Source organism: Ciconia boyciana, chromosome 2, assembly GCF_034638445.1.
Source record: "Ciconia boyciana chromosome 2, ASM3463844v1, whole genome shotgun sequence".
Lineage (NCBI taxonomy): Eukaryota > Metazoa > Chordata > Aves > Ciconiiformes > Ciconiidae > Ciconia > Ciconia boyciana.
In genome coordinates this window covers 24,790,441-24,807,038 of record NC_132935.1, presented here as the reverse complement: position 1 = coordinate 24,807,038, position 16,598 = coordinate 24,790,441, and the positions used below count along the sequence as shown (strand labels likewise).

The 16,598-nt window shown below is 37.5% G+C and overlaps 1 protein-coding gene across 2 annotated transcripts in view; it reads right to left on the bottom strand.

Annotated features, from left to right (window-relative positions):
• STK3 (serine/threonine kinase 3) overlaps window positions 1-16,598 on the bottom strand; it is a 144,466-nt gene that overhangs the window by 101,918 nt on the left and 25,950 nt on the right. For both annotated transcript variants that reach the window (XM_072852132.1, XM_072852131.1), the window contains 2 exons: window positions 9,304-9,468; window positions 8,706-8,873 (listed from right to left, as the gene is read on the bottom strand). In XM_072852132.1, coding sequence (XP_072708233.1) covers window positions 8,706-8,873; window positions 9,304-9,468 — 333 coding nt within the window. The remainder of the gene's footprint in view (window positions 1-8,705; window positions 8,874-9,303; window positions 9,469-16,598) is intronic.

The window sequence follows — 16,598 nt, the reverse complement described above, 5'->3', positions numbered from 1 at the left end:
ATTTCTAACGCTGAACTCAACCTGTTTGCCATTATCCCCACCTTTTACTTCATTCTGCTCCTTACATCCTGCTCTATGTCATTTTTCCTCGCTATGAAGAACCAGGTACTGACAAAGTAGTATCTTGATTAAAAGAAACTGGATTATCAGGCCAGTTCTGCACCCCTTTGCAAATCTCTAGGGAAAGAGAACTGAACTATTATATGTATCCAGTCTTTTATGTGGTTTGTACTCCCAAGAGTCCCATAAACCAGAGAGATGTGTCAATCTTTTCTGTGGGAAGAAGGGAGTACAGGCTCTTGGTAAAGCAATGTGGCAAAACCTCTTCAAAAAGTTCCTTGGAATATTAGGGAGAAAATGTTTCTCATCTATAAGTTTTGCCAGAGGACAAATTATATTCTTCCTATCTTGGTTTCACAACATTATTACAAAAACTCTCCTTTCCACATGAAATGGGCTGGTGTTAAGCATGCTATCCCTTTGCACAGCAAGCTGTCAAGTTGTGGAAACTGGATGCTGCTATGCTAGCACATCACTCTCTAGGAGGCTCGATACATGTAACTGAATCTGGCAAAGTCAAGCAATGAATTATCGATTGCAATTTAAGAAAAATAAGTAAAATATCACAGGCTTTATTTCATATGTTTTGCAACCAGACACCTCTAAACTTGTCTTCAATGTCTGAGGACAACTCACATACTATTTCTTTTATTCTGTTCATCTTTTTTGGATAAGCTGTGCTTGTTATAGAGGAACCTTCATTAAAATTCTATTATATACATGCTGAAAAATGGGAAGAAATTATATTTCTATATCACAAGAAACTAGACTATACTCCAGAGGCACTTGCCTCGGTTGACCTCCTCACTCATGAGGATATTCCCCACTGTCTCCTCTACAGCGAGTCCATAGAAGGGCTGGTCACAAGCAAATAAGCAAATGAAATCCTTTTGAAATTCACTTCCTCCGTGAATCCTGCAGGCATTAAATACTAAAAAAGAAGTCATGTTCAAAAGGGTACTATGTCTGAACCTATGCCTAGCATTTCCACAAAGAATAGGAGCCTAAGGAGGAAAGCACCTGAATCCTTCCCAGATCACCCTACATACATAAGTGAACACCGAGCATATTTTAACTAAAACCATAAATCATGACTTTGAGTTTGGAGATCCATATATATATATTGAAATAAAAAATATCTTTAGAACAGGATCTCTGCAGCTCTATGAGCAGTTTGCCTGTGAGCCACAAGTACAACTTTGACAAACAATTATTTTTCTGCAGGACCACAGTTTGCACTTTATTTAGTTTCAATCCACTACTAAAAATAACTCAACCACACTGAAAACTAATGTCAAACTGACACAATTACCAAGTACCTAAAAACTGACTCTTTTCACCTAATAAAAATGACATTGCTGCAATAGTTAACAGTTGCCTTAACTGTATTCCAGAAAATTTATGAATGTATTTCCTCAAGTTAAGGTACACATCACAACCTGTAGAAAACTTGCTTTTACACACCTATTAAAGAATGCTGACAAAATAAGCAATCAAGTCCAACTCTCATTACAATTACAGTAAGCACTCACCGGCATCTTAACTCGCAGAAAGAGCAACTCTCCTGCTGATCAGTAGATCTAATATCTAGATATTAAGGTTTTAGCAAAGTCTGTGCAAATATCTCGTTTAGATATGCACATCCGGTATTTACTCACAAAAAAACAGAATCTGCACAGATGTGCAAGTTCAAATGTACGCAATTACTTGCTTTAATTTGCCCAACATTTATTATCTCTCAATTTTAGAAGCCTTGTTGAAAGGAGTCAGTCACAAACAGGGTGTTAGGAACTGGCCTGCACCACATCAATAACTTACCACACCAGAAGCAGTTCAGGTAAAGAGGTCTGTTCACACACTATAAAGATTGATCATTCTTCAAAGTTAAAAAAAAAATAAATACATTTAAAAACCTATGCTTATTTTGACAAGTGAAATAAGTCTTGAATGAAAAAGCATTTGGCACTTTTTTTTTATTACACTGCTGAAAGAAGTGTCTTAATCTGTTTTTTGTTATTCATACAGAAATTGCCATACAACAATTATTCACGTTTTGATCAGAGCAGTTGGACAGGCTGCTTACTGATTTCAAATAGCTGCATATTTAAATGAAAGTTTAAAGCTTTCTTTTTTAAGAAACCTTAAATAAAGTAAGTCACTTCCTTAGAGTTCAACTCTGAAAAAGTTGTTGAACAGAAAAAGAAAACTACCAAAGATACAATTCCCAGATCAGCATTGGTATTAGTATAGGTACAACTGGTTTGAACCATGTAATACTACTACTCTCTCAAAGGAAAAATGCTCCATATCCTATTACCGTATGGAGTTGCATTTCTCACGGTGATTTATCTGGGAAGCAACTCCTTTGACATTGAATTTTTTTTTTTTTCTTTTTTTCCCCAATCTATATAGAGAACATACTTCATTTTCTGTTAGACAAATACTGTCTGGTATTAATTGTGCTCATTTTTTTTTCTTGAATAAAGTTGTAACACCTATTTGAAATTCTGGCTACAAATAGTACCACAGAGGCAAATATATTATGAAGCAACACCTGCCTTCAGCTGCATGCAAACTGAAGGCCACTGGAAGTTTACCCCATGAAGTTCAGCTGTATCATGGCAATAGCATTTAAAGATGGAAGAACAGATGAGGTGGAGAAGGAGGGAGGCTTTGTGGAGGGACACTTACCCATGAAAGGTCTAGAACCCTGTCTCATTTTATTGATATGCCTAACTAGAAAAAGTCCAAAAGGACAGGTAGGACAGGCTACAAAAAAGTCAGTTTGACCCTTACAACAGGCATTTGTAAGGGCCACCTCCAAAGAAGCTCCACAGCCTGCAGACACTTACTAGTCTATCAGAAAAAGAAAGAGCAATCTCTTTCCTTCCCCACAGACTCTCTCTGCATTCAAAAGGCAAATTTAATCCACAGCAGCAAAACCAGCATGGCAATACTACACCTACAGCTATAGCTCCGAAGCATGACAGTATCTGGATACATTATGACCTTTGATGTACCTATGTATACAGGAGTTTCCTTAAATAATTATTAAGTTTTAATGATAATAAATTTACAGACAGCTGAGACTCTGGTTTTGCAATTACTTTAAGTCAACCTCAGCACCAACTTGGCTGTTCCCCAAAAAGGGACGATCCAATTCTCCTACTGGCTCCAGCCACACACTTTTGTCCCCACCTAGTCCAAGCACCATGTTAACAATGAGTGAAAGCTACTTCTTGTTACTAGGTTAGTTTTCAGATGGATCAATTTTCTGATCCAGCTCATCATGTGGCTACCTAAATGCTAATTCCAACAGAAACAGGTAGGAATACCACCCCTTTGCAGTCACTGCCTGCATTTAGGCGAGTTTAAAGCAAACTCAAAAACTCCATTTAAAACCTCAAGAGATCCAAAGGTCTCCCAACAGCTCTTTGGGAAGCCTGCAGCAAGACACGCGCTTCTCCAATTCCAGTCTACTGCCTCAACCATATCATGTCAGTGTCTTAGATGCCCACTGTAAACATACATTATATAGTAAATAATTTATTTAAGAATTTAGAATGAATACGGCATTGTGTAAGACAAAACACACTAAAATCCTGTCCTGAGAAATCAGATTATTTTAAGACAAGACACGACACAGTGGAAGATCCAGAGGAAGGGGAAGTCAGGTTTTTTGTTCTTTTAGCTATATGCATTCCTACCATTCAAAGAACTGGATGTGTCAGGGTCTCACATGCTTTTTTCAAAACTTCCAATTTAACTATTTTAAAATAATCTTAATACTTTAAGTCACTTAAAAGCACATAGGATGTTTAATTGTAAGGGAACTATCATAACATAGAATGCGCAACAGAAATATTTAAGAATTACGACCTCCCTGAGGAATCACACTCAATGAGTCCTACCACAGCTCACTGTCATTCTTCCACAAGATTTTGAACAGGTAGTAAAATAATAAATGGTAATGTACAATCAAAAAATCCATATTTTAAATCTCTTTAAATATTAGCTCACTTTATCTAGAAACAGCAGGCAAGATCTCAAGTTACAAATTAACAAAAAGTGTCTCATAGAAAGTTCTTAAAAGGAAAAGGACTTTCAGAAGTTAACTCAAACTCTTTTCTAAAGATAAGCAAAAGCACTAAAATAAGAAAACCATATAATATACTTTTACAAACCTACTCTAAATTAAAAGCAGTAATGCTGAGATAAGATAGGTTAACTCTCAAAGAAAATAATAGAAACCAATGAGACAATTCCATCTGTTGGAGAAGAAATGCAGCAATGACTATACAGAAAGACATCTGACGTCGCCAGAAGTGCCTCTTCTTTTTCCTTCTCCTCAACTTCTGGCACAAAAGGCACAGACGAAACCATTTTCTCAGTGACTGAAAAACTGGTCTTAATCAGACAGCAATGCTCAACATGACACCTTCCTCGGCTCTTGCAGCTTTACACAGCAATAATTATCACTTCAATCTCCAGTTTTAATGCAATATGCTGAGAATAAAAAACTGTGAAATGGTAGATTGTTGTAAAATACATCAGGAATAAAAGGTTATTACAAACAGATTAGCCCACAGTGGAAATGACACAGGCTAAGCAGGAGGCATGGATAATCTGGGTAAGTGCCATGGAAAAATAAATATCATGATTGGACTTAAAGCAAATGGAAGCAGTTCAAATTGGCTTCCTCCAATTCACTGCAGAACATGTGATGCCCACATGTCCATTTCCAACAAACCTCACCATAAAGAAACAAAGGCCAATACTGTGAAGTGTTGAAAAACACATCTACCACCAGCTTCTTCCATACCACAGCAATGTGAATTATTGCAGCTGCCTGATAAGCATGAAAGAAAAGATTCTGGGGTTTTTTTGGCTTTTTGTTTTGTTTTTTGGAAGAGAGCTACCAGCATTTATCTGAAGCACACCATCCTGTCAGTAACTGTTGACCTTGCAAAGAAGAGCAAATTTTAGAAAACACAGGTTGCAGTTTTACAATTGGTCTAAAAGGTTCATTGCATAGCTGCAGCCAAAGGCAGTAACTCCACTCAACCCACTTCCTCTGCCTATCTACATGCTCCTGCAACTTCTCTGGCTCAGTTCTAGCAGGTTTCTGTCAGGTTAACTTTTAAGAACATCAGTTCCTTTATCCAACTCCTTGTGAGGCCACAAAATCACTAGTGTTTGCTTAACAGAAAGGTCAGGAACTCCTGGCTAAGGATAGGCTGTCTCTATAATCAGCAGCCCACACTTAAACTGGCTTAAATTGATCGGGAAAATCACAGCCTCACAGCAATAAGTGATCATGTTATTGTGTGAATGTAAGGAAAATTTGTGGTAAGGGTGGTCCTAGAGAAAGGACCTCAAAAAGAAGCCATTCTTAAGGTTTATGATTAGCTTTATGGCAAAGTGTTGTTAATCTACTTGTTAACAAAGCCAAATATCAGCAGTAGGTGGGATTATGATCAAGTAAAAACTTTGCAGCTTAAAGGATCTTCCACCAGAAACAACCCTTTTACATGACAAATTTGGGATAATGGCTTGATTAGCAAACACGAAAGATATTTCAAAAGCATGTTGCCAATTTTTACCAAAAAGCAAAATCACAACTACTATAGCAAAACAGTGCCAATCTTTATGTTTCCATTATAGATTTTAAAAAAGTAATTTAGAAACACAGAAATAATAAAGACAGATATTGCGTGAAGAGGAAAGACCGAACAAAGCAGTTAATGGTTCAAATTAAATTCAGACAGTGGTAGGACATAAATACTTTATCAGAACAGGACAGCATACATGCTGCAGTCAATAGGGGACACAGGAGTGCAGCTGTTAAAAATATATCACTGCAGCTTCAGAGTAGGAGATTGAGTCTTGCTCTAGAACCACACTTGAAGCCCCCTTTAATTAGCTCCACTATAAATTCATAACTGCTCATCCCAGCAGAGCAAAGGCAGATGCAAACACTGTTAGCCACATTAACCCTGGCTGCTGCACTGACTAGTGCAATCAACATGCTTTTAGCCCTGCTGGATGGGTTAGATTATCTAGGTTTAAGTGATTTTTTTACTTACCAGCAAAATCCTTGCTATTTCTAGTGGCTGTATCACAACATTATAGGGCTACCTTGAGGACATCTGTATTTTTTCCTCCTTTAAAACTACTTGAAAACACTCCTCCTTTGATGAAAACTCAAGAGAAAATACAGAAGTTTCACTTTTCATCATTAGCAAAAGCACAAAAGGACTCTAACGCCGAATATGTGAGGCATTCCCTAATTCTTACGTGAGTAAAGCATTAGGACTTACTGGGCTGGCAAATGGTCTTGACCTTTGAGCCTCAAACCAAGCCTGACAACTGCAGGTTCTGTTGAACTCAGATTTGCAGCAGAAACAAGTGAAATAGCATTGATGACACTTATGCAGTCAAATATACTAAAACAGGAACATTTAAACAGAAAGAAACTGCTGTTTTTTCCCCCCACATGAAATTTCATTTTGCACCCCCCCACTTCTCATTCTTTCCCAGCTGAAACTAGTACAATTCTTTGGAGTAGCTAGAGTGTGGTTAAGCAGAGGAAGCTATGCTTGTTTGCATGGAATCTGCTATTTCCTCTCTGCCAAAACACTTGTTTAAAGAAGTCATGTAATATTTCTATTAAGCTGTAAATACAGTTGACAAGGAAATGGCCTACTGGCAGTGCATTACCTTTGTGACAGTGCCAACCAGCCTACAGCAAAATACTGCACATGGTAATTTCAACATGCATTCCCAAGTAACAAAATTGTGCCTTACATAAATACCACAGAACTCCAGCAACATCTAGAAAAAGCAATGAAAATTTGCCCAAGCTTTCATGCTTGCCTGTATCAATTCTGTGTCATAACTAAAACAAAGAAGGAAAGCATCTACATATGTCCAAAAGTCCTGTGAAGCTATATCATATGACACTGGGAAAACTATTGCAACTTAAATCTGTGTATTTCTTGTTAACCACTGTAACAACTCACTAATAAAAATTAAGAAAAACTGTAGGTATCAAATATACAAAAGCGTACTAACTGCGTACAAGCCCTTAAAAACCATAACGTAATTTATTAACAAGAACACATGTTCTATGTAATCCAGAATTGTTGCGTTATATTACTTTGGCCTTTGATAGCATTCATTTGATTACAAGAATTAAACAGATTCACAAGCTTTCAAACTCCATGACCTTTGATTTATAAGCAGCTATTGTCATGAGTATAAAAATCCTCTCTGATAATGTAGTCCTCACCTTTCAACAGCTAGTGCAACTACATATAATGACGTTAAAATTAACTCAGAAGTAATCTAGACATTTTCATTAAAATTACAACCAAAAACCCCAGCATGATCAAATGTATTTAATTTGTAATCAATAGTTCTTCAAAATATTTTTTTAAATGTTATTCCATCTTAAATTAATTCCCATCAAAACTAAGCTTCAGAGATACTTATTTTGTTCTCAGCTTTCATCTGAGTATTTTCAGTTTAAACAGTAATTTTAAAATAGTTAATCACACAGATTAAAAAAAAAAAATATGGTGCAAGAAAATTACTAAGCTTTGCTTCCAAAATTATGTAATGTTTCTAATTGCAAAACACTCACTAGTTTTAACCGAGCTGCACATTGCCATAAAACTTCAGGAAACATCTCTGCTACAAAAAGCACACACAAACAAGAACTCAACAGCACTAAATACACCTGAACTCATATATGTGACACCTTAAAGTAATCATATATGAACAGTACCTTCTCTTTCAACAGCGGTGGCTTCCTTATATTAAGATCCTGATGTATGAGGCACCAGCAAAAGGGAACTGAATAAAACAATCTAGTACGCATGCCATTTTTGCAGCCAATCACAAAGATGAAAAAAAATCTGCTTTTAGCAATATAAAGTGCCTTGCTAATACCAAATGGGCTTTAGATATAAACAATTCAAGAACGGAGTATTTATTGATGCTCAGTACAATCAGTGTAGCTATTCTATAGCTTATTTCAAAAAAATAAAAGCATGACTAACAGTGGCAACAGTTATTCCTAGATAAACATTGCTCCCCATGAACTTCTCAAAGTAATTCCTTTATAACTGCTACTTCTAAAAGCAACTAATTCTATTTACATTTTATTTTGCAAAAAGTAAACTAATTCAGTAACAGACTTTAAGAGTCAGTAATAAATAAAAACTGTCAGGGGCTACTAACATTAGCAGTGCTCACATAGCACAATTCTGAATCCTTCTTTAGGTCATATTTACTTCAAAACTCCCTTTCAAAGGAGGATGGCCTCCTGGTTATGGAACTCTCAAGTGCAGGTACAGTATGGAATAGGCTCTATATGTTGCCTTCAAGCCAATTAAGCACTTAAAGCTTTAGTTCTCTCTCAAGTGGAAATAAAAGCGTTCTGAAACCTTACAGACACATGTTAAAACACAGGCAAACTGCATAAATACAAAGCAAGACAGCAAGTAAAAATTCTTACTCTTAAAATCTTTGTCCATAAACATACAGTTGTACAATTCCAGTATTACTTTTTTGACCTTTTTTTGGTTGTTTTTTTTCTTTTAGTACAACAAACAAAAAAACACCACCACACACACACTTACCCTCATTGGATGAATATCAGCATATGGAGGCTTTCCTTCAGCCATTTCTATTGAAGTGATACCAAGGGACCAGATGTCTGCCACACAGTTATAGCCAATCTCTTGTATTACTTCAGGAGCCATCCAAAACGGAGTTCCTATAACAGTATTACGTTTTGCCATTGTATCCTGCAATTATATTGTTTATACAATTAAAACAGAGATGCTTATTTTCAGATTCTTTTGATATTAATTCTATATTTAAAAGTTAAATTAGCCACCCAAAGGTCAAATGGTAGTGACTTCCAACAAAGACCAAACAGATTCAGACCATCAGCCTACAGAGGCCAAACAGGTGACAATGACCATAAACCACAAACAAAAGTTTAAAGTGGGATCATCAGGCACTTGAAGTACACTGGGTTATAAAAATAAAAAACTAAAAAGTAAATAACCTTGCAATACATTAAATACTCATCATGATAAAGAATGTTAGCTCTACCACTACCACTAGTCACTCCTCAGACACAAAATTCAAGGCAGAAGAAAAACACAAAAGTAAGAGAACATGGTTAGGAGCACTAAAGCATTTTTAAATGATCTTTCCACAGGCACTTACTGTTAACTGGCCAGCCACACCAAAATCAGCTAATTTTGCATGTCCCTCGGTGTTAAGAAGGATGTTTCCAGCCTTTATATCTCTATGTATTTTTCTCATAAAGTGCAAGTATTCAAGTCCTTTAAGAGTAGATTTCAGAATAGTTGCAATTTCATCTTCTGTTAGCTGCAAGAAAACATAAAACCATTTTCAGGTATATACATCGAGTCTATATATTTGAACTATCTAAAACATGATCATTTCATAGTGATTATTATCCATAACACAGACAATGTACCTTAGGTATTTTAACACAGGAATATGCCCAATAGCATTTGCAGTTCAAAATTCTGATCTACTAACTTGATCCATATAGCTAGATTCTTACACATCTAGAGTCCAATTAGAGCAAGTGAGCTACAAAACTAGAGAAGGGGCTGACTGATGCAGATCAGATGGCAGAATATGCAATATTCTCTTGCCTGTCAATCAAAAGTTACTACTCTTAAGATGTTGACATCCTTCATAAAGGCTGCTGCACAGTTTCTGTAATATACAACTAATACATTAATCACTAAGATCATACATATTAATTGTCAAGTTATGCATTACCTTTGTCAAAACAAAGGTAATAGTGGTCACCCCTGGACTAGGTGGCACATACCAGAATATTTCCCCAGAAAAAGATAGCCCCTTCTCTACTGTGTAAGGCTAGAGCTATTCCTCAAACATGCATGCCCTTAAGTTCTCTACACAGTTTGCCCAACAAACTAGCACAGTCCTACATTCGGAAAGAGATGAAAGGAATGCCATGTTTTCTTTATGTCTCAAATTCCTACATACAAAATGCCTGCTAAGTCTACAATTAGTAGTATCAAGCTTTTGTCCACCAGCTATTCCTAATTGCACTACTATTAGATTCTCATTGCTGGCAATTTACAAATTGGAGAGGATTAATTAAGAGTTTATTCGCAAGAACAACAACAAAAAAAAAAAACACAAAACAAAGAGCAAGGGATAAAGGTGTACAGAAATTAGCCAAATAATTATTTATCACAAAGCTTGCGAAAAGTATATTCGTCAGGGATAGCTTGATACTTATTATCTGTAGGGAGTTAATATAGCATGCAGAAACACAAACACCCAAACAGTTCCCAACTAGTTTACATAATTTTATTGAAGTCTGTCAAGTACACCATTTCTTTTAAGGCTATGCCTTCATTTTATATGGAATATAAGTAAATGCTAATTTTTGAAAATAAGTATTTCTCACTCTGCCTGTGCTCCATACTGACGCAAAGCCGCAGAACTATACCCATACAGATGTGCCCCAATGACCTTCCCAAAACCCTACTCAGCCCTGAAAAAGGACAACTAAGATGTCAGGGTACTCTTATGCTGGAAGGTGCCAATAACTATTATCACTCATTCCTTAACTGTAGATAATTACAGAAATGATTAAGAATGGATGCCAACAAGATGCTATGGGCTTTTTCTCACACCGTTCTTCTTTTCTTGTTGCCGACTGATGCAGAGAATGAATGCTCACTGAACTTTTGGGTTCTTTTTAAATTACCTGCATCACTTGACAATTGCTAGATGATATCCTCATAGGAAAACACAATCAGACTGAATATATGGCTCTTCAATTTCAGCCACAACTACTGTATTTTTTTAAATATCTACCAACAATGTTAATTAGTTTGCTGTCTAGGCAAAGGTTTCCTGTTAGTTCTTAATATTAAGTGTAGATAATGCACATAAGCTATGCTATAATATATCATGTTACTATCACACTATGAAGTTGTACAATTGAACTAACAGAAATCTTAACATAGCTGGCCCTGAATATATTTTAGAAGACAAGCCACACTTTAGTAAGCACAACTACCAGTATGTGAAGTTAATGCAACATGCCAGCCTGCAACTTTCAAAGTAGTTGCAGCCTGTTAATACCTTCTGGTCTCTAAAAAAACATACTCCTTTACATAACGTTTACCAGTGCATGATACTATCTTCTACAGCCATGCTGAATTTTTAACAGGTTTTTTTATGTTCTTTAATAATGGCACTGCCTTCAGTTACTTCTGAGAATTAAGGCAGAAGAGTTGAGGCTCCTTAGAACTTTAGAGTTCCTGAAGTCAACAACACATTTTGCAGTTATACTCAGCTCTCTTTCATATCATGCTTGCTGTATATTTTTTTCAGTCAGGATGAACAGAAAGGTACTCTCAAATTACTCAAGTAACTGAATACAAACTGAGAAACAAAACTGAAAATTTGAAGAGTAAGGGGGGGGGGCGGGGGGGGGGGGAAATCGCAACAAGGATATTTATTGAACTCTGTAAAAGCACCACAAAGGAAACACTAAGAACTCTTTTGCTTGACTTTTTTTTTTTTTAAAGCAGACCAGACAAACTTCAGTTTTAAAGTTTAAAAAAAAAAAAAAATTATCCATGATTAAATAGCTACTACAAATAAAGAGTTGGTGTAGACTGGGCAGTCCAAAATGCTTCTCTTATTTACTACTTTAATATGTTGCAGAATTCATATATTATCACAAATGATACAATAAGCTGCAAGTATCAACTGGCAACAAGCTGACAGATTTCCTTACCAAAGAAATTACAATATAGTAAAAAAAAAAAATTGAGATATATTTTAATTTATCTGCTTCATAAACTACACAGACTACGAAGTCATCAGTTAGCACAGTTGTTTATCTTCATTGGTTTAGATCAACATAATAGGAACATATGAGCTCCTGAATAAGTGTTATTAGAAAAACAGTAAGAGCGAATCTTTTGCAGGTACTAGACCCCCTGAGACCACTTCTTAGATTTTCATCATCATTTATTCTAGAATAAAAGTAAAAACATACACACAATTCATTCCTTGTGATGCAATTTCTCAAGGAAATACAAAGAAACTATTCATGCAATTGAAATGCTGTTCAATTACAGTACATTGATGCTTTAATATAAGAAGTAAGCAAATGAACTTGACACATTCGTAGAAATGCAAGAAACTGCAAAACTGAAGATGAATACTCTAATTTGGCTGCAACATTGAGTTGCATTTTTCCCCTCTTCCTCTACTTTTCCAATCCTACACAGAAATTAAATTAAGCAATAGCAATTCCTTCCAGTTTCAGTTTTGAAAGTGCTGGTACACATCCATACCTCCCTCCAAAAAAAACCTAACACCAAAAGCCCACAAGAAACAAAAAAACCCACTCATAATCACTCTAAGCCAAGAGAATGACTCAACAGAAAGGAAAAAAAGATTAGTCAGCACAATTATCTGCACTTAGGTTGCTCCTAACAAGTTTTAATTATTTAATAAACAGAACCACTTCCCTATTCCAGCTTCTATCCAGTCTCATAAAAACTGGGCGTGGAGCCCAAGGGCAGAGTTACACAGACATTTATTTAAACAGCAGTGCCAAGCTCCAGTCCCTCCTTTCACTGCAACCTACAGCAGTAATTCCGACTGTGTGTCAGCCCTTCCACTGAACAACTGTAACTGACCCTAGTTAAAAATAAACCTGTCTGCCAAATTATTTTTCCAACAAATCAGTTCCCTGGTTCAATTCATGGCATAGTCAACAATGATGTAGCAGAGTAGGAGCTGCTCAAATCGGCATTGCTTTTCAAATAAGTACATGTGTTGCTATACCCAGAGTCCCTTATAAACCCCTATAAACCTTTCCCTATGCAAGTAGGGGATGAAATTGATGGTGGCATTAGCACCATGCTCCACAGCAAGCAGTTACCGCCTCTGCTACGCATTATGCATTCCTTGCCTGCTATTTATCTCTGAGATTTTTCAATGTTTCTATTCAGTGGCACACTGCTCAAAGCCTTTATTTGTGCTACTTTACGCTGACTGCTATGCTGCTTCAAAGGATTGTATGTCAGGAGAACTGAAAACCCTCTTATACACAGCTCAAACAAGACAGCTTTCCTGGCATTGCATCAAGGGAGTAAAACCATCTACATAATCTGGAATCAAGCAAGAAGGGACTTTAAATCAACTGTAAGATAAACAAGTATGGTCAAAAGGATATCTGGAGAAAGAGACGATACTCATTATGTGAGCTAATAATTTTGTGGTGAGGTACACTAAAACTGTGATTATCTGAAGACTCACACTACAGGCAATTTAAGCTCTGGCTATTAACAAATACTGTATCATGAATGGTTTATGACATGCTGAGTGTAACACTTTCTGCCAGAGCATTGCCAAATCCACCCCAGTTCAGAAACAATACAGTGTCCTGAATCTCCAGAGACTTCCATGTAGTTAATCCTGAATATGCATCAAAAAACTATCCCAAGCACTGACAAATGCATAGCAAGATAGGCATACAACTTACTGCCCACTTTCATCTAGAAACAAGCATTATGAGAAATTGTACTTAGAAGGCTCTGCAGAGAAGGTCTCTCTTCAATATGTTGTGTTCATAAGGAAGTAAATCCCTAGCTTTAGTTCTTGAAAAATTAGTGGTTAAACCACATGGAGATCTTTGGATCACCACTCGATAGAGAAGTGCTTTTGCAGCTGCATGGCAAAAATGCGGCTTTGAACAGAACACAAAAATGTTCTGTTACCCTCTCCAGCTCTCAAAAGGAGAGGGTAACAGAATACTCGTACCAAAAGGTTGACTAAGAAGCTATGGACTGAGAATCCAGCAAACCAGAAGAGAGCAAGTTCTAGAGTACTGAAGCCTGATACACGTTCCAGGTACCATCAGTAAAGGAAAGCTCTAGCATAGCTACATGTTACAGAAGTTAAGAAGTATTTAAGTAACATCAAAATACATACAGAGGTCAGAAAAGCCCACAGAAGTGAATGTCACCTGTAAGTAGTAAGCAGAGAGCATGAGCCGTGTTTATCAGGAACAGCAGTAACAGGGAAGCACAGGGAAAAAGAAGGGAGAACAGGTACTCTGCCATAAGTGTTCCGAGACACATCAATCCCAACTCCAGATGTCCTAGATCCATCCACTTGTGCTTCATAAAGCGTGTGTGTATATATATCCACACACACATCATCATCATGACCATCTGTGTAATATGATGCAGTCACTAAAGTCATTCCTTATACTAATGCTAAACAGCTAAATATATGCATTATAATACACAGACAAAATGTTTAGCTTTAATATCTCATAATATTTAGAAAGATGCAATGAATTTCCAGCCTTACTCAAGCCAAGAAACTACACTCACCTCCCCTGGACAAAATGACCTTTTCAGAAAATAATGTACTGCCATATTGAACATTACCATGCAATCACAAAAAAAAACCAACTTTAAAAGAAAAATCTTTCAAAATTACTCATTTCTTGACTTATGTGCGATTTAAACTTTTTCAGAACATACACCACGTATGCATACCACTGAAAACACTTACACAAATACGAAATTCTCAAAAAAAAACCCTTCTAAAAGAACAAACATTCTTTAACTATGGCAGTATGGCAGCTGAGCCGTACATACACCATTTCTTCCCTTACTGAATGCACAAAGCATTGTACAAAACCTTTGTTATGTTGTTTCTGTAGACCAAAACCATATTTTGCAGATGTTTTGGCACAACATTAATGGTATTTAAGTATTTTGTATGCTGCAAAAAGGCAAATGGTATCCCAGGCTGCATTAGGAGGACTATTGCCAGCAGGTGGAGGGAGGTGATCCTTCCCCTCTACTCAGCACTGGTGAGGCCACACCTGGAGCGCTGGGTCCACTTCTGGACTCACCAGTACAAGGGAGACATGGGCGTATTGGAGAGAGTCCAACAATGGGCTATAAAGATGATTAAGGGACTGGAGCATCTCTCCTATGAGGAAAAGCTGAGAGCTGGAACTGTTCAGCCTGGAGAAAAGCAAGCTCAAGGGGGATCTTCTCAATGCATACAAATATCTGAAGGGAAGGTGCAAAGAGGACAGAGCCAGGCCCTTTTCAGTGGTGCCCAGGTCCAGGACCAGAGGCAATGGGCACACACTGAAACACAGAAGGTTCCCTCTGAACATCAGAAAAACACTTTTTTTACTGTGAGGGCGACCAAGCACTGGAATAGGTTGCCAAGGAAGGTTGTAGAGTCTCCCTCCTTGGAGATATTCAAAAGCCATGTGGGACATGGTCCTGGCCAACCAGCTCCAGATGGCCCTGCTTGAGCAGGGTGGTTGGACCAGGTGACCTCCAGGGGTCCCTTCCAACTTCAACAATTCTGTGATTCTGTATTAATATCATTTACAACTGAATTATTGTGTACAGCAGGATTAGGTGCATTTATGCCAATGTGAATAAATCAGGGGCGGTTTGTTCATTTTTTTAGTTGACTGGTCTACATTTAAAGCTTGCATATCACCCCAGAATAAAGGGACTCCAAAATATTTAGCTACTAAGGAATATCCAGTAAGTTAGTTGACTGTCTGAACAAAAGGCAAGTATGTGTTTCTAAGGAGTTAAATCCCTAGCTATAGTTCTTGAAAAATTAGTGGCTGAGGTCCCTGCCAACTGGAAGCTAGCCAATGTTATTCCAGTTTACAAAAAGGGGATCAGGGAAGACCCAGGGAACTACAGACTTGTCAGTCTAACCTCAGTTCCTTGAAAAATTATGGAGATGATCATACTGGGTACTACTGAAAAGCATTTGAAGAACAGTGCAATCATCAGGCACAGTCAACATGGGTTCACAAACAGAAAGTCCTGTTTAACTAATTTGATATCCTCCTATGATAAGGTCACCTGCCTAGTAGATGAAAGGAAGGCAGAAGACGTAGGTTTTTTGGATTTTAGTAAGGCTTTTGATACTGTCCCTCACAGCATCCTTCTGGACAAGTTGTCCAACTGTGAGACGAGCAGGTACAGTGCGCTGGGTGAAGAACTGGCTGAAGGGCAGGGCTCAAAGGGTTGTAGTGAATGGGGCTACATCTGGCTGGCAACCTGTCACCAGCAGTGTTCCTCAGCGTTCAATTCTAGGGCCAGCTCTGTTCAGTATTTTTATAAATGATCTGGATGCAGAAGTTGAATGCACCATTAGTAAGTTTGCTGATGATACCAAACTGGGAGGTGCTGCTGACTCTCCTGAAGGATGAGGGGCCTTGCAGAGGAATCTAGATAGATCGGAGTATTGGACAATCGTCAATGGCATGAAATTTAACAAGTCCAAATGCCAGATTCTGCACCTGGGACAGAGTAACACCAAACACAAGTATAAATTGGGAGAGGAGTGGCTGGAGAGCAGCCCTGCAGAAAAGGATCTGGGGGTGCTGGTCGACAGCAGGCTCAGTGTGAGTCAGCAGTGTG